General features: G+C 44.5%; 1 protein-coding gene and 1 long non-coding RNA gene across 2 annotated transcripts in view; both read left to right on the forward strand.

The window, feature by feature from the left end:
* The first annotated feature begins 11,307 nt into the window (after positions 1-11,307).
* SORD (sorbitol dehydrogenase) overlaps positions 11,308-26,643 on the forward strand; it is a 30,360-nt gene continuing 15,024 nt past the window's right edge. Inside the window, exons 1-3 of the mRNA XM_034993889.1 lie at positions 11,308-11,484; positions 20,784-20,817; positions 23,504-23,668. Of these exons, the coding sequence (XP_034849780.1) occupies positions 11,422-11,484; positions 20,784-20,817; positions 23,504-23,668 (262 nt within the window). The 5' untranslated portion in view covers positions 11,308-11,421. The remainder of the gene's footprint in view (positions 11,485-20,783; positions 20,818-23,503; positions 23,669-26,643) is intronic.
* LOC118003125 lies at positions 11,510-13,358 on the forward strand. The gene is made up of 2 exons (XR_004677278.1): positions 11,510-11,579; positions 13,285-13,358. It is a non-coding gene; the product is annotated as an uncharacterized LOC118003125 (long non-coding RNA).

Here is a 26,643-nt window from a genome sequence, read left to right on the forward strand (position 1 = left end):
TCTTGTAATGTCCTTGTCTGGTTTTGGTATTAGGGTTATGCTAACCTCATAAAACCTATCAGAAGCCTTTTCTATTTTTTTATTGTCTTATGTTGAGAAAATGTTATCTGTATATTTGTACCATTAAGATTGTACCATTAAGAGATTTTCTTTTTGGCCTAGTATATGGTCAGTTTTTGTAAATTATTCATGGATACTTAAAAGAAAATGTATTCTTTTTAGAATGCCACGTTTTACCTACATTATTAATTATAAATTTAGACTTTCTACATCTTTAAAGCTCCTACTACTGTGTTTCTGTTTTTCCTGGTATGTCCTGTGGTTTTATTTATTAATAGTAATTAATATTCACATTGATGCTATGGTACATAGTATTCATAGATATGCATAGATATTCATTTGGTACATTTTGGTTTGGTACACAGATGTTCATGACTTTGTAATTCATTGTGAATGCATTCTTTATCATTATAAATGACTACTTTTTGTCACTTTAACACTTGTTTGTCCTGGTGTTAATTCTGCCTGATTTTAATTATAACCCTTCTCTGCTTGTTTGCAATTGTGAAGATTTTCTGAATTATTTTGTTTTGGGTCCTTTGTATATAGCACAGAGTTGCATTTTGCTTTATGATTCTATCTGAATTTCTTTTACGTTAATAAATTAGTTTGGCCCACTTACATTTATCAAATTGATGTATATTTGGTCTTAGTTCTCTTATTATTTTATATGTCTTCTATTTCTTTCTTTTTTTTAAGATTTTATTTATTTATTTGAGAGAGAGACAGATAGTGACAGAGATAGCACAAGCAGGGAGGAGAGGGAGAAGCAGACTCCCGCCAAGCAGGGAGCCCAATGCGGGGCTCGATCCCAGGACCCTGGGATCGTGACCTGAGTGGAAGGCAGACGCTTAACTGACTGAGCCACCCAGACGCCCCTGATGTCTTCTATTTCTTTACAGATTTTTTAAAGACTCTCAAACTGTGACACATATTTTTTTTATTTTTTCTGAAAAATTGGAAGGCTTATATTTTTGTTTTAGTGTATAATTCATACACCTAATCCTCATTACTTAGGCATTATTTATCAATCCCCTAATACAAACAAATAATGAAATTAGTCCATTTTCTTCTCCTTCTCCTGACTTCAGTAGCCCTTCTCTTTTTGTCCTTGTTTTCTCATTCATCACATGGTTGGCTTAAATTCATCTTCTAGTAGTTACTTCAAGGAAGGCTTATGGAAACAATATTTGAGTTCTTGCATGTTCCAATATGTCTCACTGTGCCTTTTTGTATAAACCACAGTCTGGCTGGGTACAAAATGTATGGGTGACACTTTCCTTGAGGACTTCTTAGGTATTGCTTCTAGCAATGAAAGCTGCTATGGAGAAGTCTAAACTAAGCATGAATTTTTTCCACCCTTATAAGTGACTAGATTATTTGCCTACCTTCCCAAAGGATTCTTTATTTATCTTGGAAATCAAGCTTTTCTCAGTTTCCAGAATAACATTTCCTTGGACGTCATGTGAACTTTCAGTTTGTAGATTCAAATATTCCTTTATTTTTGGAAAATTCTCTCAAATTATATATTGAAATTATTTTCTATTCTATTATTTTGGGTATCTTCATCAGGAAATCCATTATGCAAATATTGGATCTCTTTTGCCTATCTTCCATATCTGTCATTTTCTCTCTATTCCTTTTAAACTTGTTCCTTTCCATTTCATTTTGTTTGCTTTTCTCAATCCTGTCCTCTATGTCTTTCAGTGTTTTTAGCAGTGCCTACTCCTCTGTGATACTTCCCGTTTTGCTTTCATTTTTTTCCACCTTCCTGAGGTCTTCTGGCTCACATTTCATTTCTTTCTAATATTTAACTATTGCTCCTCTTTTTCATCTCTATGCTATTTTCTTACAGAGGCAAATACATTATTGAATTTTTTCATACATATTAATTTTGTAAACTTTATTTATAGAAAAGTTGCAAGTACAATACAAAGAACTTTATTTCCTAACACAATTGTTAACATTATGCCCCATCAAACTCAGGAAATTAACATTGATATATAGTATTACTATCAGATAATCCTCCGACCCTATTCAAGTTTTACCAATTGCCCCAGTAATGTCCTTTACCCAAATGGATCCAATTCAGAATCATGTGTTGCGTTTACTTGTCTTGTCTTTTTAATGTCCTTCAATCTGAAACATTTCTTCAGGCTTTCTTTGACTCCCATGACATTGACACATTTAAAGATTACAGAAAATACTTGCAGGATATCCTTCAGTTTGAGCTTGTCTAATGTTTTCTCATGATTAGATTCAGCTTATACATTCTTTGGCATGAATATCTCAACTGTTTTCTTCTCATTGCATCCCATAAAGTGGTACATAATTTCAGTATGTCCCATTGCTGATGATATTAAGTCTGATTAAGGTGGCATATACCAGGCTTCTCCACTATAAAGTTACTCTTTTCCCCTATGTAATTAATAAATATTTTGTGGGGAGGTGCTTTGGGTTATGTAACTACACATTCTTTGTCAAATTTTCAATTTATTAATTGATTTTTATCAGTATGGAGTTATGGTTCCTATTTTATTCAATGGGTTATGATCTGTTATTATTATAATTTATTTTTTATGCCCCAATTGCCTGTGTTTTGGCCAGTAGAAGCTTCTTCAAGCTGACTTCTTTGTCCTTTGATATGTCGCATCATTTGTGGAATACTTCCTTACTCTCTGGCACAACAAGATGTTCCAGGTTCATCTTGTACTTTCCTTTTTCCAGCCCTAGATTAAGTCATTGCTTTAAGAGAAGCCCTGGTTCCTTTTAGTGGAGAATGGAAACCAAGATTTTGGTGCTAGATATATATTTTGCTATCAGGTGTCACTGTTCCTAAGCTCTTTCTATAGACAGAGCTATGGAGTATTATGTGTGTGTGTATACACATATATTTATAATTATATTTATTTCTGCCTATATTGCAGATCATGAGTTCACACTGATCCCTTCAATTTTATCTAACACCATATAGGTTTCATTCTGTTTTTCTCTTTCCATATGTATACCTCCCTTCTCCAATAGTGAGGAACCCTGTTCCCATCATCCTTAATATATTACTTATTTTTTCAGTCCTCCTGTATGTACCGATCTCTTATCTCTGTGGCTCCCTCCCCACCTGAGCAAATGCTATCCTCAACATACTCAGGATCCTATACCCAATGCTGCCCTTTCCCTACGGTCATCCTCTTCATCATACCCAGTATCCCTCACCTCACACTGAGCTGTGCTCCCCCCATGTGGACTCTTCCTCACCCTTTTAGGGCTTTGAGACCCCATGTTATTACCACCTCCCTGTGAAGATGCCCTTCTCATTCCATTCAGGCTCTACACCTATGTTGCCCTACCCCCAACCCTACACTTTGCACCCCCTCCACCCCACCCTACCTCCAATGTGGAGATTGGATGCCCTCTTTAGTGTAACAGCAAACTTTTCTATCACAACTGTCATTTGCTCCTCAGCAATATTTTTCTGGTGAATGTTCTTTATTTCTTTTCCTCTCCCTTTCTTCCTTTTTTCCTGTTTGTTTCCTTTTTTTTTTTTTTTTAAAGACTTTATTTATTTATTTGAAAGAGAGAGACACAGCGAGAGAGGGAACACAAGAAGGGGGAGTGGGAGAGGGAGAAGCAGGCCTCCCGCTGAGCAGGGAGCCCGACGCGGGGCTCGATCCCAGGACCCTGGGATCACGACCTGAGCCGAAGGCAGACGCCCAACGACTGAGGCACCCAGGCGCCCCTCCTGTTTGTTTCCTTTATCATGTTTGTACAGTTCCTATTCTGGAACTTTACCGATAACCAATGAATGATGTGAATTACTCCTGGACCAGTTATTTGTAGACTTGACATGAAGAGAAGAGGACAAGGCAGAGTTCTAGGCTAACAGGAATTTCCTCTATAACCCAGGTTGTCTATAAGAGTTCTTTTAGGGACACCTGGGTGGCTCAGTTGGTTAAGTTTCCAACTCTTGATTTCAGCTCAGTCATGATCTCAGGATTGTGAAATCGAGCCCCCTGTGGGGCTCTGTGCTGATTCTCTCTCCCTCTCCCTGTGCCCCTCCCCCACCCTTACTCTCTCTCAAAAAAAAAAAAAAAAAAAAAAAGAGCTCTTTTTAGCTCCCACCTCTCCCAGCCACAGACAGGCTGTTTATAACAGAGTTGGCCAGTTCCTCCCCATTGCCTCCTACAAGTAAGACTTGTTAATGGGATTCCCTTTTCAACCCTATCTTCTCTGATTCTCAGAATCAAACCAATTCAGGGAGGTTCTATGCTCCCAGCTATGCTCCCTGTCCTTGCTGCACTTTTTGTACCTCAAAGGGAACTCCTGACCTTGGAGAAGTATGATTTTCCCACTTGTCCCCTAAGATCTTTAGGTATTCTTGCCACATTTCTTCGTGTACCCCTATATTTCAGTAATGTGAAACATTGGAAGACCTTGTATACCCCTGGATTGGGTCTCCTTGTTCACCATGGCCCTGCCACACTGCTCTTTTTTTTTTAAGATTTCTTTTACTTATTTTTTATAAAAAGAGGGAGTGCGAGAGCACATGCACGAGCAGGGGGAAAGGCAGACAGAGGGAGAGGATCTCAAGCAGATTTCCTGCTGTGAGTGGAGCCCCACCCAGGGGCAATCCCACCACTCTGAGATCATGACCTGAGCCAAAACCAAGAGTTGGCTGCTCAACTGACTGAGCTGCCCAGGCACCCCAACACACTGCTAACTTTTAAGGATGGTCTCTTCCCCCTCTAGGACTCCATGCGTGTGTTGCAGGAACACACACTCTCTCTTCTTCACCTCACTGCTGTGACTACCTAAGCTTTTCGATTACAGCTTTTATATCACTTCCTGGGGGCAATCTTCCTTTGCTTTCAAGCTGTACTGGGTTTTCCTGTTACACACTTTCATGGTATCCTTTCCTTTTTCTTCATAGCCCTTACCTTAATTATGGTAGAGTTATTACTTTTGTAGTCATCTATTTAATGGCTTCCCCTCCTTGAATGGAGATTGTTTCTGTCCCGTTAATTGTATCTCAACATTTTATACCTGCATGTCATAGAATACTTACTATGTATTTGCTAAATGAATATATGAATGATTCCAAACCACTATGGCTCCTGTTCCTATCTTCATACCAAAATTCTTTGCCATGATCACCCAGGACCTCCTTTTGGCTAAATTCACTAGACATTTTTGGTTTCTATTGTGATCCCTCATCAGTATTCAACAGTTGGCCACTTCCTTCTTAAAACACTGCCTTTCCCCAATATGATCCCCCTTATTCTCAGGATTCTTTGCTGGTTCCTCTTTCCTTTTCCTGGTCCCTCAATTTTGGATGCTGGAAGTTCAGACCTGAAGTGTGTCCTTTTTCATTCTATATGTTGCAGGATTTCTTTTCCTTTATTGCCCACAGTTCTTGGTCATGCCACTTAGAAGAATAAAGAGGTAGACCAGAAGAAGAATGGTGGGCAGCAAAGCAAAGTTTATTGGGCAATAGTACAAAGCTCCTGAAGAAGGAGGGGACCCGAGAGAGTTGCCAATTTGGCATTTAAATCTAGGGGTTTTTAGGGACTCTTTGGTGTGGGCTGTTTTAATCTGATTAACCCTCCACATGCTTGTCACCCCATCAGGTTTTTGTCCATGCACTCATCTACCTATCAGGTAGTTGTTCACGTGGGAAAGGGTGGAGGGCTCCTTCCAGGGTGGTGTTTCGTAGCCGGGGACCAAGAGGGCGGCAGCTGCCACTGTCCTAAGGCATGCCGGCCAGCTACAAGCCACCAGATCAAGCTCTTTAAATATCCCACTGGCTGTTGAGCTGGCCCCCAGGCCTGGGTTAGGACGCCCAAGGCCATTCCCTTCCTTTCTGTCAGCCCCTTCCCTTCCTCCCAGTAGAAGACTTAAAGCTGGGGCACTGAGTAAATAAAGTCTAGAATAACAGGATGGGGTCTTTTTCCTTTTAAGGTAGTTTTCCTCTTAGGACGGGGGCCCCTTGTCCCTGCCTATCTTTCTTCTGACTATCCTTTATCACTATATACTCTCCCTACATTACCTCCTTCTCTCTTATTGCTTTAAATACAGTCTATATACCAATGATTTCCAAATTTAGTCTAGATTTTTCAAACCAAGGCTTTCTCAGACCCTCATATCCCTGGGTTATTTCTCTTGGATGTCTCACAGGCATCTCAAACTTGGCCTATCCAAAATTACCTGCCTGATCTTTCCCCAAATCTCCCTCCCCGCTCAGTACTGCCCATATCAGATAATAGCACTCATCCATCCAGTAATCCTGTCAGAAATCTAAGCGTCAACCTTCCAACTACCTTCTCCTCAAGTCTTATAAACCAATCCCTTGCCAAGTCCCTTACCAACATCAAGATAAATCTCGGGTCTACCCGCTTCACTCCATCTCCACTCCCAGCATTTATCCAAGTCACCATCCTCAGCTATCATGTAACAGTAATATTTAATGGGTGCCCTTGCTTCCACTCTTCTGTGCCAGCAGCGCCACCAATACCAGCAAGTGCCTCTCTCCTCTGGATAGTTCTAGACTAAAATACCTGCTCTCCTTGTTCTTTTCCTAAAGTTTTTTTTTTAACAGAGATTTTCTTTCTTTCTTTCTTTCTTCCTTCCTTCCTTCCTTCCTTCCTTCCTTCCTTCCTTCCTTCCTTCCTTTCTTTCTTTCTTTCTTTCTTTCTTTCTAAGACTTTTTATTTATTTGAGAGAGAGAGAGAGAGCATGAGTTGGGGGGGTGGAGGGGCAGTGGGAGAGGGAGAAGCAGACTTCCCACTGAGCAGGGAGCCCGATGTGGGGCTCAACCCCAGGACCCCGAGATCATGACCTGAGTGGAAGGCAGACGCTTAACCAACTGAGCCACCCAGGTGTCTGGAATCTGAAACAGACTCTGGGCTGAGTGTAAAGCCTGATGCTGGGCTCGATCTCACCACCCTGAGATCACGACCTGAGCTAAAACCAAAAGTGGGACGCTTAACCAACTGAGCCACCCAGGCTCCCTGTTCTTTTCCTAACTTTCCTTGAACTTTGTTAATGGCAGGTATGTTACGAGTTCCTTAGGGAGGCCCATTAATCTCATTCACTGCATGTGGAATTTATTAGTTTAACTCTCATTGGTAACCTTATTTCCAAGGTCTGCAAGAAACTTCATAGTTTCTTTTTTCTTTGTTTTTGTTTTCTTTCTTTTGTTTTGTTTTCTTTCTTTTGTTGTAAATAACCAGGTTGGAGTAACGTGAACAGTTGATGACCAAATGTAACGTGAACAGTTGATGACCAAATGAAACCAGGATTTTACAACTCTACTGACCTTTAGAAAACTAAGGCCCTATGGCACACTTTACTTGTTAGTATACACTGTTATCTCTACCTGAAGTAACCCAGTGTTTATGATAGGATACTGCCTGGACTAAAGTGTCCCTTTTCCTAGATATGTGACCCTGGAGGATATACATCCTGTGATTTAATTTTTAAATTCCAATAGGAAATTTATCAACAACTTGTAGTTGTATTCAATGGAGACTGCCTCAAAGTGCTGTGCTGTATGGGAAAGTTAGGCAGGCCACCAGCAAAGGCAAAGCCAGCATTTTATGCTCTATTCAGTAAAATGCCTAGAAAAATCTGTTCCTTACCATCATGAATGCTGGTCTGTGTTAGGAAATTATGTAGAAATGTCACACCAAATTGTTTAAATACTATTATAACAACTTGCTTTTTTACTTTAAAAATGTCAGTTTCTTAAGAATCCTTATCAACTCCCCCCCCCAAAAAAGAATCCTTATCAACTCCCCCTTTTATTTTTTCTTAAAAGGCCCTCAGTCATATTTCTGTATTTGTCTCCTGCCTTTCCAAATCTCTTTACCCTCAGGCAACAACCTTCAAGACGGTTTCAAAATGTTATTGCTCATGAGAAAACAAATACCTCTCCAAAGTGGGGCCATTCTGTCATATTTTAGCGTCAAACCTCTGCTTTGGTTCTGGTGTTCTGTTTACTTAATTTAAAAGTCGGTGAGTGTCTACTTCAAGTGGCCCTCAGCTCTTAAGCCATTCCTAGGGCTTTCTCCATCGTCAGCTTCACCCACTGGAAAGCCATGCTTGGAAGACTGTGAAGGAACTCCACAAGGCAAGAAGGGAAAGCTGAGTTTTAAGTTCAGGTGCATGAGGGAAGCCAGGTAACCCCGAGTTAGTCCATCTCTCCAAGCAAAGCCTGCTCAGAAGCTGAGTGCCGGAAGTGCGGGTGGGACCTGCCAAGTATAGTCTAGCCTTGTGGGATATGTCTCAAAGTAATAAACATGACGGACTCTACGTGTCCCCTACAAAAATCCATCTCATTGCTTTGTCACACCTTACCCCCTTGCCCTGACACATACTTTCATCTTTACTATTATTGGGGTTCCAGAGCTTGATCCATGTTTATCATCAAATCTTTTTTTTTTTTTTGAGTTCCTACACTGTCCAAAACACTTTACCAAATTCTATTTTTACAAACGAGGCCTTGGTGAGGGTTCTGGAGAAAAAGAAAATTGGTGAGGATGTAGAGAAAAAAGAACCTTCATGCACAGTTGGTGGGAATACAAGCTGGTGAGACCACTGAGGTCAGTATGGAGGTTCCCCAAAATTAAAAATAGAATTATCATATGATCTAGGAATTCCACTACTGGGTATTTACCCAAAAAAACCAAAAACACTAATTTGAAAAGATATATGAACCCCTATGTTTACAGCAGCATTATTTACAATAACCATGATATGGAGCCAGCTTCAGTGTCCATCCATAGATGGATGAAGAAGTGGTATATATTTACACAATGGAATATTACACAGCCATAAAAAAGAGTAAGATTTTTGCCATTTACAACAACATGGATGGCCCTAGAAGGTATAATGCTAAGTGAAAGAAGTCAGTCAAAGAAAGACAAATACCATGATCTTACTCATTTAAGAAACAAAACAAAGAAAAAAGAGACAACAACAACAACAAAACACCCTTAATTATAGAGAACAAACTGGTGGTTGCCAGAGGGGAAGTGGGTAAGGGATGGGTGAAATAAGTGAAGGGAATTAAGAATACACATATTGTGATGAGCACAGAGAAATGTATAGAACTGTTGAATTATTATATTGTACACCTGAAACTAATATAACACTGGATGTTATTTATACTTCAATTAAAAAAAAAACCAATGAGATGCTGGATGGAATGTATTATGTGAACAATTCAAACAAATAGCAGTACTTACAGACTGAAATAAAATAAAATTTCAAATAAAAAAAACCAATGAGATGCACTACATGTAATGCATTAAAAATCTAAAAATTTTTTAGATTTTATTTATTTATTTGAGAGAGAGAGTGCAAAGCAAGTGAGAGAGAGAGGGAGAGCACAAGACAGGGAGAGGGGCAGAGGCAGAGGGAGAAGCAGGCTTCCCACTGAGCAGGGAGCCCGATGCAGGGCTTGATCCCAGGACCCTGGGATCATGACCTGAGCTGAAGGCAGATGCTTAGCCGACTGAGCCACCCAGGTGCCCCAAAACATCTAAAATTTTTTAGAAACTGACCATATCAACTGTTGGTGAGGATTTGGAAAAACTGGAACACTCAGCTCTAGCTGCACAGCTGCTGGGAATGTAAAGTGGTGCGATCACTTTGGAAAACAGTTTAGAAGTTCCTCAAATGGCTCAACATAGAGTAACAATGACCCAATAACCCAGAAGAAAGGAAAGCCTATGTCCACATCAAAACTTGTTCATGAATGTTCATAGCAACCATATTTGTAACAGTAAAAAAACTAGAAACAACCCAAGTGTCCATCAACATGTATATGAAAAACACATCGTGGTACATCCATACCAAGAAATGATACTCAGCAGTAAAAAGGAATGAACTATTGATATATGTAACAACTTGGATGAATCTCAAAACAACTGTGGTAAGTGAAAAGAAGCCAGACTAAAAAAATACTGACTTTTTATACCATTTATATAAAATTCTAGAAAATGCAAACTAATCTGTAGTGAAGAAAGAAGAGCAATGGTTGCTTTGGATAGGGAGATGACTTTTGAGGAGGATAGATAATGCTCATTATCTTGAATATGGTGATGGCTTCATGATGTACACATATATCAAAATTTATCATAGTGTGTACTTTAAATATTAGCTGTTTACTGTATGTCCATTATACTTCAATAAAACTGTTTAAAAATTAAAGATAAAAAGGAAAGTAAGATACTTAATAGATTAAGGGGAAAAAGAGAAAGAAATGAGGTCTTGCCCTCAGTGGCCTTCCAAAGCATTTGGGGAAGGGATGATTACTGGTAAAGTACGACTGTGACCCATTTGTGGGTCATGCAGTGAGTGCCACAGAGAGATATCTTCAAGGGCTGGGCACTGGGGAAAGTCTCCTGAAGGTGATAAAATGATCCAGCAGCATATCTGGGCATGGGGAGAGGCTGTAGGGAATGAAATCCTGAGCACTGTTCTCAAAAGGAGGAAACGGGCTTTATGGACTTAGGCCTGTCCTGAGGGAAGCTCTCCCCTTGGAGTAAAACTTCACTCCTGAGGAAAGAGAGGCTTGAAGGAAGAATGTAGGCAGAAATCCTGCTTCTATTATAAGAAACAGAGCCAGTTAAGAGAGAAAGTGTTTGCAGATTCCATTTCATAGCTTCTTTACTCTGATGCATCAAGCCCATGGGATGGTACACCAATTCCTTGATTCACTCTTAGTAGTACCAGGCACTTTGCGGGATGCTGCGGACACGGGGACAACGTGGAGGTTGCGTCAGTGTAGAGCCTGTTCCTCAAAGTGTAGACCATGCCCTACCTGCAGCCTCAGCATTCCAATGCTAATACAAATACAGACCCTCCGGCCTCACCCCTAGGTAAGACCTAGACTTACCCTATCAGAATCGCAGTGCTGGTCCTGAGACTCTGCTCCACTTCGCAGAACTCCCTTCTTCTGCAGCTGAAGTCTGAGGACCTTGGTCTGGTGGCTGTTGCCTCTGCGGGCTACTTGAAGTGCATCAACGTTCCCTTGGATTTGAGGCTCACAGAAACAGCAGCGCCGGCAGTTGGCTGCAGAGGCCGGGGTTCCCCCCCCAACCCCCCCAGTCCCCTCCCAACCTCCTCCCAGCCCCCACGAACCCCCTACCGGCGAAGGCCGGAGCGGAGCAGGGAGGCCCCGCCCTCCACGCTAGCCCCGCCCCGGTTGTCAGGGGCGATGAAGCCCCGCCCCGGGCCGGGCGTGCGCCTTTTCTGACAAGCAGGGCCTCCCAGCTCTTACCCTCAACCCTCGCGGGGCTGTCACCAAAACCCTCACGCGTCCTGCGGACTGCAGCCTCGACTCGGCAGGGAAAAAACGACATGGCGGCGGCCAAACCCGAGAACCTCTCTCTGGTGGTGCACGGACCCGGAGACCTGCGCCTGGTAAAACGGGAAGGGGAAAGGGAAGCCTAGCCCGACCCTGCCCTGCGGGCCTCCGAACTCAGCCGCGGTCCCAGCTCGCCAGTTGCAGCACCTCCGTATCCCGGCCACCCGGATCAGAGCTGGTTACCATGTTGGGGGGAGGGGGCTGGTGGTTGTAAGGTGCTAAGAGGAAAGTTCTTGTCGCGTGCCTCCCGGAGCCCAGCCCCGTGGCTGGCACGTGGCCAGAGCCCCAGATTCATAGTCTAGCCTCTTGTCATTGCACATCAAAGGACCAGGAGGCTGCCTGATGTAGGACATGCCTTGGACTTCTCCGGGAAGACAGTGCAGGGCAGAAAGGAGGGCCAGAGGGACATTTAAAAGCTGTGGAACTCGAATTTAATCTGTCTTGCCTGGGGCTGATAAAACCTCCTCTGCAGGATTATTATGATCACAAGAGTACCCAGCACTTATTAGGTACTCAGAAAGTGCCAGTTCCTGCCTCTTTTCCTTCCATCACAGGCCTCCATCTCCAGGACTCCTAGTGTTCCCTGTGCCTATGCCAGACTTCTGGATCTGGATAGTGTCCGTGTCTCTAAAGCTTCTTTCTTCTTTACCTCCCTTAGTCCACACTTGGTTCACTTTTCGGCCATTTTCCTCTCTGATCCGGCTCCCCTGTTTCTTTAAGAGCATTTGGCTCATGGGGCCAAAGTCAGGGAGCTGCAGGGTTGGCCCTGTGGTCGTGTCAGGGGTCCCTTGACAAAGGCCATCTCAGATGGGCCTGGGATGGCAGTGGGTGTGTGCGATGGGTGCCAGCCATCTCTACTGCTCCCTGGCGCCTCCTTCCTCCTCAGAGAGAATATACATGAGGATCTAGATAGGAGAGACTCAGGAGATTATCCAGATTAGCAGTTCTTGACAATTTGAGAATCTGTGGTCTCTCTCCCCACAGAATGCAAACAGACTGAGTTTGGCAGCAATTTCAGAGATTTTGGTGGACTTCCTTTAAGTCCCTCCATCAACCCTCTGGAGGTTTGTGGACCCCAGACTACAAACTCCTGCCCTGAGCCAACTCTCGCATTTCCTGTTAAGAAAGTGCTGACCCCAGGGTGACAGGCTTGATTAGTTAACAGAGCCCAGATAAGAACTCAGGGGTTCAGGCTCCCATTCCGGTGCTCTCTCCACTCACTGTGGAGCCTCACCCAAGGTCCTGAATTAAAGTGACCCTATTAGTGTTTATTGTTCCCAACACCAGATGGTATTGTAAGGAAGGCAAAATGGCACAGCTCTGTGCAGCTTACAGAGTGATCTCCAACTCAGCCCTTCATTCCACAAACATTTATTAGATGAGAGGGTGCCTGCCACATGCCAAGCACTGGGCCGAGGGCTAGTGCCCCTACCCTCAAGCTGCTCTAGGGAGACAGACAAGCTGAAGTTAACAATGAGACAGGGTGACAACCTTGATGGAGGCTGCGCAGAGTAAAGACCTCACAGGGAGGGGCCCTCAGCCTAGGAAAGAGGTCCTAGAGGAGATGGGTGCTACCTGATCTGGTTCTTGAAGGATGAGTAGGAGTCATTCAGGCAAATGTAGGAACCAGTGCAAAGATATATGAAGTACAAGATTACAGGTCCCGTTTCCTGACCCTGCAAATAGTGTGATGTACTGAGTGGAGTTTGAAGCTGGAGAGGTGGACAGGATCTGCTTTTCCTGCTGCTCAGGGCCTGCTTTAAGTCATGAACCTGTAAGTAGCGGAACTAGAATTGCAACTCCAGGATCTGCTTTGCCTTAACTCTTAAACTCATGCTCTCCCGCTGCTCTACCAGATGACTTCTTTTTTTGTGATGCTCTCTAGAGCAAAGCCTTGAAGACTGGAGGGGCCGGGAAGCTCACCTTAAAATTGATATTATGAAAAAATAAGAGACATTTTTGAAGATTGATTTTATCAGCTTTGCCTTAGAATCTACACCCTGAATTAGGGAGGAATTGAGGTAGGTGTATCCTAAAGGCTCTAGAAAATACGACCAGCTAGAGAATGTTGAGTTGTGGGATTGGTACACTAAAAGGCTTCAGGGTGGATTCATGAGTGCCTCAGGTCTGTTTGAGAGTAGCAGGTGGTGGGATCATTTTACTAGACAAAAGAGTAGATTAAAATGATAAGAACAGGTTTGAGTTTAAGATGTGTCTGGGACATGACATCAAGGTGTCTTTGAGAAATTGGTTCTAGGGATCTGGGATATAGGGACGATTTCTTGGGCTGGAGATGTAAATTCAGGAGTCCTCTGCTTCTTTACTGAGCAGTCCTGCACCCCCTCCCCATGAAGCATTTGCGAATGTGTGTGTGGGGGGGGGGGGTTGTCACAATGACTGAGGGGCAGACTTCATTCAGTTTACAGCACTGTCCTGCTCAACAAAGTATTGTCCTGGCCAAAGTAGCACCCTGGTGGGAATTTGTAGATGGACGAGCTTGCCTAGGCTGAGCGGGACATGTAGATCAAGAAGGCAGCGCGTGGAGGACATTGCCCTGGAGAGAGCCCCACGCTCAGGGGAAGGGGCAGAAAGCCGTCAGCTGAGAAGAGTGACCAGGGATGCCCATGCTGCCTCAGAGATACCTGGGCCTCAACACAGACCCTCCTGGCCCCTCACCACTCCCTCCAGAGAAGGACCCCCAGCACCTCACACAGAGCCCCCTGACTGCCATAGCGCATCTCTGCCGCCTCCTGTAAGGCAAATAGATAAGTGGTTTGGGATTGGGGGGTGGTGGTACTATTAGTGAACCAGGAAGCAACAAGGAGGAACAGTCCTAAGGCAGCTTTGGGAGCGAACACCAGTTCTCCGTTCTGTGGGAGAACCAAAATGAAATCCGAGATTTCCTGGCCATAGCAGGCTGTGGGCATTTTGGCCAACCAGGGTCATCGTCCACTGATAGAAATGATTGTGCCTCGGGAACTCATGTGAAGGGAGTTGTCTGGGGACAGGCCATTTCTAAAATCTGAAGCAGGATTCGGAAGGGTTCTGAAGCAGGGAGCGAGGGCTCAACCCTGCCCGGTGCTGCCATCCCACTTCGGGTAAGCCCGGGGACCGGCCAACATCCATGGCAGCGGTCTCTGGGGGCCGTTTGACCTGCGCCTCTTCAAACTCCTGCCATCGTCCACCTGCCAGGAAGGAAACCTAACACCTAGCTTCTTCCTGCCTATGGAGGAAGGCAGGAAGGATTCCCTTTACTTTCTTGGTGCTGGGGCTGCAGGGAAGGAAAAATTAAATTCCTTGCCTACTACTGTGCAGCTAGTGATCCCCTTGGCCACAGCAAGGGAAGGGCAGCTCCAGTGCTCCCTGGCCTGGGGATTCAGGTCTGCATGATGCCTCAGCTCTGGTCATTTCTAAATTGGGTGGTAAGTCGGAGAGAGAGTATGCGCGCGCGCACACACACACACACTGACTGGTGGTTTATCTTTTGTAATGAGGAAAACAAAAATATGAGGGGGAAAAAAAGGACTTTTACTTTTCCATCCCTAGTTTAAATAGAGCAAGGGAGAGAAGCAGCCAAGCTGATGCATAAAGAGGCAAACAGCCTGTCAGCAAAAACTGTCAGCTCAAAGTGCAGCTCACTGAAGTCCTCTTTAAATGGAAACAGTAACAAAGTCACGAGCCAGGTTGAGGCCCAGAGTGGGGTTTAGTGCTAGCTCTGCTGTTTATAGTTGTGTGACTCGCCAAATTACTTTCTGCTTCAATTTCCCATCTGTGTGATGGGCATGGCAGGAGTTCTCATCTCTGGGTTGTGTGAGGGCTAGATGGTGTCAGGGAACAAGAATTCCTGTCCCCTCAAAGGTTCTAGCTGGACCAAGAATCAAATTGACATGAGACCCATTAACAGGAGAAAATCAAATTTTATAGTTTATATGTACAGAGAATCCACACATACATGGAAATGCCAAAGACAGGCAAAATGAGGCCTCTGTGTCATTCTGAACTAAGGAAAAGGAGTTAGAGGCTTGGGACTTCAAAGGGAATGAATGCAATTTGCAGGAAGATCAAAAAGAGGAAATGTTTGGTAAATAAATATTTCCCCTCCCACATAGATGGATTACTCAGATAAAATTTATCTGTGGTCAAGACCCCCCAATTTAGATTCTTCTTTGTAGTTAAGGGTGGGGCAAAAGTTTCTCCTGAGCTTGTAGGACCTTGATTGCCTTCACCTCAAAATAATCCACATGCCAAAATGGCCCATCTTGGAGCAGCCTGCCCTCAATCAGCCCTTACAATGTGACGGTGTCTGTAAAAGGTCCAGCACAGCTAATGACAGGAGGCTAGGGCCTAGGAGAATCAGACATTTAAACCTTCTCAGCATAGGGGTGCCTGGCTGGCTCAGAAGAGTACAGGTCTCTGGATCTCAGGGTCATGAGTTCAAGCCCCATGTTGGGTGTACAGATTACTTAAATTAAAAACAAAACCAAAAACCATCTCAGCATAAAAAGAGATAAAGACCAAGATCTTCAAATACATGGGCATTTTTTTTTTTCTTTTGTGATATGTGGGCATTTTTTTTTTAAAGATTTATTTGAGAGAGTGCATGCGTGAGCAGGGCTAAGGCAGAGAGAGAGAGGGAGAGAAGCAGACTGCTGAGCGTGGAGCTCTGTGCAGAACTTGATCCCACCGTTGTAGTTTTGGAATGTTGGTGAGGCCTGGAGCCAAGGGCCAAGAAAGAATTCTTGAGACGTCTTTGGTGCAAAAAGGGTGATTTTATTAAAGCAACTGGGACAGGACCGTGGGCAGAAAGAGCTACTGCACTGGGGTTGTGAGGAATGGCTGATTATAAACTTGGGAGTTGGGGGAAGTAAGGAAAAAGGGAGGTGTCCAAAAGGACTTTCATATGCTAAAGAAGACCCTCAGGATACTGGAGGTCTTGCTATTGTTAAGCTAAGGTAGTTTTCCCCTTAGCAAAGATAGTTGAAAGTTTCCTGGACGAATGTCACACATATCCCACCTAGGAATGTGTGTGTGTGGGGGGGGGTTGGTTGTGGGGTGTCACCTTATGCTTCATCCTCAGCTTGCCTTCTGTTCCCTCATCACCACCACCCTGAGATCATGACCTGAGCCGAAATAGAGTCAGATGACCGACTGAGCCACCCAGGTGCCCCTATATGGACAATTCTTAACTGAATTATAATAAATGTGGGCCCAGGCAATAATCTTGTATTCATCTGTATTTACCAGTTTAATTACTTTGTGCCTCTTTGGTCAGTTTTGAGAAATCCAGAAGTTCCTTTTGATTGGGAAATGAATTCTATCTGAGTTACTAGTTCATGAAGTTGGGATATAAAACAGTCAGATGAGTTTTTCTCCACAGAAGCTGTTTTTGGTGGGGGGGGCGGGGGCTGGAGGGGGCTTTGTTTTTTTTAATGCTCTAGGTTTCACTTGAAAGGTAAGGGAAACGGAGAGAATTAACATGTTGAGTGCATACTATATTATGGACATCTGCTGGGTGCTTTGATGAAGTGCTTCACAAACTATCCCAGATGAAACGCAGTCTTATTTATATTTTCAGCCATGAGCCAATATGTTTGTATTGCTGTATTTTGATATTGCAGCAATGTCAAAATGTGGTAAATATTTCTAAATGCTCAGTTTCTGTACATATTGCATCACATATCAGTAGTAGGCCATCGACCACATTGAGTACACTTTATCTGCCTTACTCCTTTTTAAAAAAAAAATATTTTATCTATTTATTTGAGAGAAAGAGAGAGATCATGAGCAGTGGGGAAGGGTAGAGGGAGAAACAGACTCCCCGCTGAGCAGGGAGCCCAATGAGGGGCTCAATTCCAGGACCTTGGGATCATGACCTGAGCCGAAAGCAGACGCTCAACTGACTGAGCCCCCCCTGCCCCGGGCACCCTATTTGCCTTATTCCTCACAGCTCTGCCACATTTCAGGCACCAGCATCTGGCCAGGGAGAAGAAAGGAATAACACAGCCCCCGTTTCCAGGGGGCTGAACACTGAGTTCGGGATGGGGTATAGTCAGATTTTTGTTTTGTGATGTAGAGGAGGAGAAATAATTTTCTCCCTGTGCTTCTAGGTTCTTGGCTCAGACCCCTTGTAATAGAAGATTAACAAGAGAAAAATAAACAAGTTTAATAATGTGTACCTCCTGTACCTATGGGAGGTATGATGAAAACTGAGTAATTTCATGAAATGGCCCAAGGTACCACCTTAAGTACCATTTCCAGCTAAAGACAAAACATATTTAGGAGGCAAGAGGCACCTGGGATGATTCCAAGCTCCCACAGAGAGTTCTTCCTGAAGTATTTCCATGATTGATTCAGGGAGGTGGGGTGAGACCCGGAGGGGATGGACGGGGTTGGGGGGCGCATATGTATGTGATGTATTTCTGACTGGAAGTGAAAAAGGCTGGAAACCCGATGTAACTACAGGAAAGAATAGTTACCTCCACTCCCCTTTATCCCTTTGTTACTGTCAATCACAGAAAGGTAAGAAGTCCTGTTCAGGAAACCATGACTATGCCTGATGACAAAACTTTGGGGATGAAAGGGCTGTGGGGGTAAAAGTGAAAGCTAGGGATCTCAGGGGAGCTAAGAAACTGGTAGATGAAGAATAGGGTGCATGAAAGAATATCATCACCGAAATCTGAGACGGAAAAGGAGATTAAGTAAACAGAGGACTGTGGCCAGCGTCATTCCAAGGAGCTACAAAGAAAAGCAAGGTGTTTTTTTAGTAACCATGCTGCGATAACTTTCTAAAACATCATCTCCACAGCCATGCTTAGGATAACATTTACAGACTTAAGGGCTGATCTTAACACGGTCCTGTGCTTCTGCGGCATGTCTCCTGCAGAGAGCGGAGTCAGGAGCCGAGCTGAGTTGTAAGGGTGGTTAGAGACAGCAAGAAATAACGAAAAGGAGAAGTTGGTTTGCAGGGAGAGGTATTTAAGTTCTCCATAATGTGCAGTCAGCCACTAAGGAAAAGCCAGGCTGTCTGCATAGCACCCTCTAGTGTCTAGGAATGTCACTGCGGCTTTGGAGGGGAGGTAGGGCCAAAGTTGGCCCGCTCTGTCCCCTCCCGCAAATGTTTACAGTAGTAATCGCTAGTGACCCAGGGCCTACTTGGTGTGCCCAGCTGTTGATTTGAGCTTGATTCTTACCCCTTCTCCACCCCTAAATGGAGCTGCCTACTAGAGCCTTTACTGGGAAGGACAGCGTTCTGTTCCGTGTTTGAAATAAAGGCCTCAGTCTTCAGTTTCAACTAAACTGCAGTTTAAAATTTCACCCAGTTTAAGAGAAACATAACTTTATACAGCAATCCCTGATGTTGGGTAATGTCAGAGATGGGACCAGCAACTTTGAGAAGGGTTTTGGTGACAGCCGGCTGTCCTGAATTGTCCATTTCTAGATGGATTCCCTCCCCCGAACCCCCTCCTTCCTTCCTTTCACGTGTAGCCAGTTTAAATTACTAACAGATGGGGCGCCTGGGTGGCTCAGTTGGTTAAGCGACTGCCTTCGGCTCAGGTCATGATCCTGGAGTCCCAGGATCGAGTCCCGCGATCGAGTCCCGCATCGGGCTCCCTGCTCCGCAGGAGTCTGCTTCTCCCTCTGCCCCTCCCCCCTCTCATGTGCTCTCTCTCATTCTCTCTCTCTCAAATAAATAAATAAAATCTTTTAAAAAAAATAAAAAAATAAATTACTAACAGATGAAAAACTGCCTTGAGCACCTTTTCCCCACCTCAAGCTGCTTTGGATATAACTCCACCAGTGACCTTAGTGCTACGATGGGCAGATCACTACATCTCCCTGTCCTTCAGTTTCATCATGTGGAAAACGGGATAATAATAGAAGGTATCACATAGGGTCGTCATGAGGATGAACCGAGGCGATGGACATACAGCACTTAGCCCAGGACCTGGTAGAAAAAAGCTGGTCAGTGTTTGCTAATCAGCATTAGCATTGTCACTCTGGGCTTTGTTCCACTGGGGACAAGCAGGTCAAATTAGCATCAAGCTACTTCAACAGAAAGGCCAGTAATCTGAGGGGAGCGAGAACCGCAGACCTTCCTTGGGGTCTCTTATGGAGACTGGGTGTGTAGCAAGTGCATGCTCCCCCATGTTTGAGGCAGTGCACTGTGCCTGGTCACTGAAGAGACTGAAGCCATGGTCGTTGGCATCAGGGTTATTTTGTTAGCAAAAAAGCTAACATGTGTGTCATTTACTGCTACGTGTTAAAACATCTGGGGGAGGCTTTCTGAAGGAGGCAAGCTTGGAACAGTGCGCCTCCCAGAGCGCTCTGTGTGGGCCCCAGCCCCAACCTTCTCCTCACCTGTCTGCCTGCTCCTTGCATCACCCTGGAAGGAGAAAAGGCATATTCCACCCTTGGGGTGCAGTGTGGTGCAGTGAGGCAGGCCGGGGAATCAGGTTTAGTCTTGGCTTAACTACTCTGTGGCGGTATGACTTTGACCAGCTTATTTCACTTCAAAGCCTCGGGTTTCTCGTCTGCACACTGTGGGCCATGTGCCATGATGTGTTTAAAGCCAGAACATGTCTGGTAATGTAGTTGGTACAGTGAACGGTTCACCTTCCTCCCTCTTCTTGGCTGCCTTCAAAGAATTCATAAAATGAACCCTCGGATCTGGCCACTCACTGCCCTTCCTTCTGATCGCCATGAATTGCTCAGCTCGTTGGCAATGGGAAGAAGAGTTAGTTAATAATAATACTAGCCATGAATGCCAGAATAGCTCAGATTGCCTTTTGAACCCGGAGAGTGGCCAAAATGCAGGTCCTCTGTGTTCCCAAAGGGCCTCTACAACTCCACATGGGAGGTCTCAGAAGAGAGGGCTGAGCGCTGGTCCGTCCGTGTGCTGATGTCAAGGGAAGAGTGGCAGCACGCACTCTCTCCAACCTTGTCTAGAGGCCAAAGCCCTCACATGCAACTACCAGATACCTTCACCCTTCTCCCTGTAAGAGTTTCCCAGACCAAACAAATCTGTATCTTAAGAATGTGGTTTTTGAGAAGGGAAGGATCTGATATGGAAGGCAGTCCAAACGTCCTTTCTGCCTAGGGGAGCATTTAGTACCCTTTTTCATCAGTCTAGGGCAAATGGCACCAGGAGGTAGGGTGGGGTGAAGTCAGGAATCAGAGGCAGCACGATTTAGTGGGCCCCCTCAGGCATCCACCCAGCTGTGATATGGCCTGAGCCTATGTTCATTCTAAGAAGAAATACTTGAATGGAACTCCACGTTGACTAAACAATTGAAAATATTTGTAAGGGAAAGTTATTATGCATGCTAAATGATTTTTCTATTTTTATTTCCTCTAGGAGAACTATCCTATCCCTGAACCAGGCCCAAATGGTAGGTCCTTGGGATACTCGACTTACATTTTATTGTTTCTTATTACTTACCCTGAAGACACCTGGGCATTGCTCGCTTACCCCACTTTTCCTACTGTTTATGACTTTGCCTCCAATTAAAAACTATCTTTCTGTTAGGCTGTCCACCTCGTCTGTTATCCACGACACGACGGGATAGATTCAACTTGACTGCCACATGAAATAAACAGTGATGGAGTCAGCAGAAGACTTACCATATCAGACTGCTGACTTGTCCCAGAGTTTTTGACATAAAATATCTTTCTGGACCAAAGGCAGAGTTGTTCCTCATTTGACCTAACCTAGAGTTGGGTTACTCTATCTACCATAAGCTGCTATTCGGGTGGCCAAATCCCGCCCTAACCCTAACCGGAGCTTTGAAAATGAGTGAGTCTACAGAGCTTAATTTCTGAATCAGAAAGAGAGGGTCACTATAGGAAGATTGGGACCTTCTGTCCAGTGAGGATGGGAGGGGCCGCATGGAGTGCGGCCCCACAGTCCTGATCAACCAGGCATAGACAGTGGGTGAGTGCTCTGGGGCAGGCTTCCTGCCACCTTTGTTCCAGTGCTCTGGCCTCTCACTGGGCAAGCCTGTAAGGCCCAGCTGACAAGCACATTTCCTGGAGTGGTGTGTGTACCTGGGGAAGTCATGCCCCCTGTTGGCTGGGGCAGATACCTGCTGACAGTTTTCCAATCCCTCCCATCCCTGGAGTCCCACTTCATAATTTGCAGGACTCTGAAGTGAGGCTGAGAGCAAGGGGAAGAGTGTCTATAGATAACTGCTCCCATACCCAGCCACTCGGGTCTCCTCTCTGTCCTTGGTGAGTTGGGGATGTGCTTCCCCACCTCACCCCAGAACTGTAGCTTCTGTGCGAACTTCAGATTGAAGGCAGCTTTCCTGGAGCCTCCAGAGCTTTGTTACTCAAAGGTCAGGTAGCTTATTGATTTATAGTGATAAGCATAAACACAATAGCTGTTTCTATCAGTGTTCAACACGTAATGTATATTTAGGGCTTAAGCATTTTCACCAAGATATCATGTTCAGAGAAGTGAAAGAGGCCCCTCACTGTGTCCTGAAAAGTTGGTATTGATTCTAGAAGTAGCCAAACAAGGGCTGTCTTGGACTCAAAGGACCCTGGTACTGTTTCTCTCTCTGACGCAGCATTCTGCTCTTACTTTCTTGTCTCTTGCTGCCCTTGAATTTGGAAGGGGAAATCATGGTAAATTTCAGCTAGCATCCTAGCAAGTCAAACTTAATCTCTTATTACAAATTGGTAACTTTTAAGAAAGGAAACTCAGATAATTTCCTCTACCTTGATCTCAGTCTTCACCCTGCCATACCCTGCCATTTCTTACTCTGTCACCAAGGCCAAGGACAGAGAAGGTTCTACAGAGCCACACCTGGGGTGGATGGCTGGTGATTTGTGGCAAGGGCAGGGTGTAAGACACTTGAATGCACAGCAGAGTTTTAGGTCTCTTCGTCTTTCTAAGGCAGAGCTTTTTCTCAGGGAGATACTTGCAACATGGTCACCTTAGTCAGACTAGGCCAGTAATCCTTTAGCACTTACTTTAGCAAAGGGGCTCAGTAGCGTCATTATTTTTAACTTGGAAAACTGACAACAACAATACCAACAAATCTCACTTATTCAAACCTGTGAAGGGGAAATACCCTTTGAAACCTTTGGATGGTTTAAATTAAAGCTACACCTTTAAACAAAACAACAGGCATGAAGAACAAGAGAGTTCACAAAGTGTTGCTAAGCCTAGATTTTGCCAGGCTTTCTCTCATGATAGATAAGAATCAGGCATAGCATATTAATTGTGTGGAATCAGTTATCTCCTAGAAAACAGTTTTTCCCTTAGATGGCTGATACATTTTTTCCTATTAATAATATCTTGTTTATGCAGTGTGTGAGTTCTCCAGAGAGACGGAACCTAGAAAGAGAGGAGAAAGATTTGTTACATGGATTTATTTATATATAGGTTTATTATATATGTCTATAGAGAGAGGGCTGGGGGAGATTTATTTTAAGGAATTGGCTCATGTGATTGTGAGGACTGGCAAGTCTGAAATTCATAGGGCTGACCAGCAAGCTGGAAATTAGATAAAAGTTGATGCTTCAATCTTGGAGGATTCCTTCTTCAGGAAACCTCAGTCTTTTCTCCTAGGGCCTTCAACTGATTGGATGGGGCCCACCCACATTAGGCAGAGTAATCTGCTTTATTTGAGAGAGAGCGAGCGAGCATGAGCAGGGGGAGGGGCAGAGGGAAAGGGAGAAGCAGGCTGAGCAGGGAGCCCGACACGGGCCTCGATCCCAGGACCCTGGGATCATGACCTGAGCCGACGGCAGACTCTTAACCGACAGATCCACCCAGGTGCCCCGACAGCTACTGTTTGACCAAACAACTGAGCACCATAGCCTAGCTGAGTTGACACATAGCATTAACCCTCAAAGGCAACTATTTTGCTCTATGGAAGCTTTCTTGGCTTACAAGCCTTAATTGGTGTTGCTGGTTAGCTTGTTTTCCTCTGTGGTCTAAATATTGTACCTGGCCTTTGAAACCAAGCTAGAGGGTTGATTTTCCTGTCCTGAGGGGAAGCATGGTGGCGCCTCAGACTGCCGAGGGGTCGTTCCTCCCCTCACTTGTTCTCTCCTTCCTCTTATCAGAAGTGCTGCTGAAGATGCATTCCGTCGGGATCTGCGGCTCCGATGTCCACTACTGGCAGCATGGTCGAATTGGGGATTTTGTTGTGGAAAAGCCAATGGTGCTGGGCCATGAAGCTTCAGGGACAGTCGTACAAGTGGGATCACTGGTCAAGCACCTAAAACCAGGTTAGCAAAACCCTTCACCTAACTGATTTATTTATTCCTCAACATAAATGAATATTTGTGTGTACTTTCTTGGGGCCGGGCCCTCTATTAAACCTGGGGGGGTTTACAGCAGTGAGCAGGACAGTCTCCATTTCTACACACACGGACTGTAACCTTCCATGGAGGAAGACAGGTCTGGGACACACAAACAGTTACTTAATTACCGTTGTGTTGAGGGCAACAGAGAATAGCGATGTGATCAGTGTCTTCTAACCAGATCCCTGGCTCTTCTGAGGGAGGAACAATTAATGCGACATCTGAAGGCAGTGGAGGGGTAAGCCAGGTCAAGGGGTAGGGCAAATGTTCCAGGCATAGGAACCACAAACTGCCTCCACCTGCTGAGAAACAGGGTCTTGGATACAGTCTTTGATCTTACTGGATGACTGGAAAACCACCAATACTTTTCTAGATTTGCTTACTTCATTCTCTTGGAGGGAGGAATCTCAGCTGTGGCAGCCTGCGATGTTACGCAACACAGTGAATTAAATCCCAGCTGTGTGACATGGCCAGCCATTGACTTTATCCTTCCTTTGCTGAGGAGAACACTGTACAGCCCGGAGAGGTCATCAGATTATTCGAGACAAGGAGAGGTTTGGCGGGAGACGCAATTCTGTGTCAGTTATAAGGCTCTCTGAGCGCAGCTGCACGGAGAGGAACGACCCAGCCCTGAAGAAGCTGGACTTGTGTTTCCCTTAGGAACATTGTCAGACCCTCCATTCATCCTGAATGGAAGTCGAGGCCGCCCCTGAGGTTTTGTGGACTTATCCCAAAGAGGAAGATTCATAGTTTCCAATAGCCACTGATTGGTTCTTACCTGTGGGACGAGCTCTCTTAATATTAGTCATAACAGAGTGGGGTTCTTTAAATTTAAGTTATGATAAGTGCTTAGATACAGAAAAATGAGAAGATCCGATCCCTGGATACTTTGATCTAGTTGGGGAGATCAGATGTCAGGACATACATAAAAACCAGTAATTAGAGAATAAGATCATAGCGAGCTATCAGGTGTGAAAAAGAATACGCTCTGGCAGTTCAAGGAAAGGGCATTTGTTGTGGGCAGAGGTGTTTAAAGAAGGCTCATGGAAGAGACAGGTCTTTGAGCTGGACATTTAACAATAATAAGGCAGCTAAGACTCATTGATTTACTATTTGTTAGTCTCCATGTTAAATATTTGCATGTATAATTATGTATTTCACTGTTGAAACAACTCTGAGGTAGGCATTATTTTCTTCCTTAGCAAATGAAGAAAGCGAAACATGGTGACTGCCCAGGGTCACAAACTAGCGAATCTCAAGCTGGGGTACCGACCTTGGTCTTTCTGACTCTAAAGCAAGTGCTCAGAACCCCTGGGCTGTCCAGCAGCTGGAGGCCTGAGAACGGTTTTGTATTTGAGTTAGTGAAGAGGTCAGAAGCGAATATTCTGGTTAAGAGGAACAGAGTAGGGCGCCTGGGTGGCTCAGTTGGTTAAGCGACTGCCTTCGGCTCAGGTCATGATCCTGGAGTCCCGGGATCAAGTCCCGCATCGGGCTCCCTGCTCAGTGGGGAGTCTGCTTCTCCCTCTGACCCTTCCCCCTCTCATGTGCTTGCTCTCTCTCATTCTCTCTCTCTCAAATAAATAAATAAAATCTTTAAAAAAAAAAAGAGGAACAGAGTAATAAAATTACAGAAGCAAGTGTAACATATCTGGGGTGCTAATAATTCTATGCTGTTCAGAGTAGAGGTTCTGTGTTGGGGAGTTAGTGGAGATGTTAAAAATGCATAATCTGTATAAAAGTCCCTCTTGAAAAAGCACTCTTCAACTGTGAGTTTATTATTATATTACTATAATGTAATCATCAGAAGACAAAACTGAGGCATACAAAACTCCACCTGATTATGAAGAATCTTGAATGCTAGCTTGAAGAAGTCATTGTCAATGGTAGAACGTAATTTGGAACAAGGGCTGCAGAGAAAGCGGAGAGGTACACACACAGGTGGAGCAACACATTTTGGTGGTTGCAGGGATTTCTGTAGATCCTTTTTTTAAAGATTTTATTTATTTATTTATTTCTCAGAGAGAGAGAGAGAGCACAAGCAAGGGGAGCAGCAGAGGGAGAAGCAGGCTCCCCACTGAGCAGGGAGCCAGATATGGGACTTGATCCCAGGACCCTGGGACCATGACCTGAACCAAAGGCAGACACTTTACCAACTGAGCCACCCAGGTGTCCCTAGAACACAAAATTTTTATTGAAGTGTTTCATATGCTGATCTGGACTGAAAGGTCTAATCAACTAGTCTAGAAAGAAGAAAAGCACTCACTGAGTAGTTCTTAACATTTGTTTCTAAAGTTTTAACATAAATCTTAAAGAATCAATAAATCTAAGGCATGGAAGAATTCCTAACTTATATACAATCTGGCTCTCTATCTTATAGTGTGAATTTCCTGTTCAGTAATACCAGCTCAGATAGTTATAATAAACACAATATAAATAGTTAATACTACTTACATGACTACTATCATCACTGCCACCACTACTGTTAAGGAGTGCTCACTATGTACCAGGACTCTGCGCTCTTCTGTGGGTAGTTTTAACACAAAAAGACATAAAAATAACTTAACATGTATCTGTTTAGTAAAGGGCAAACCTCCCACGGGTGACATGCGTCAGGCTAAGGAGGGCCCCAGCTCCACTCACACACCCCTCTGGGGCTAGGGGGTGAGGATTGACTGGGAAGGGACACAAAGGAAGGAATTTCCAAGGTAGTAGTAATGTCCTGTATCATGATAGGGGTTCATATTACACAGGTGAGTACATTTATCAAAATTCATCTAGGGGCGCCTGGGTGGCTCAGTCGTTAAGCGTCTGCCTTCGGCTCGGGTCGTGATCCCAGGGTCCTGGGATCAAGGCCCACATCGGGCTCCCTGCTCTGCGGGAAGCCTGCTTCTCCCTCTTCC

Source organism: Mirounga leonina, unplaced genomic scaffold (genome assembly GCF_011800145.1).
Source record: "Mirounga leonina isolate KUSES-001 unplaced genomic scaffold, KU_Mleo_1.0 Mir_91, whole genome shotgun sequence".
Taxonomy (NCBI): Eukaryota; Metazoa; Chordata; class Mammalia; order Carnivora; family Phocidae; genus Mirounga; species Mirounga leonina.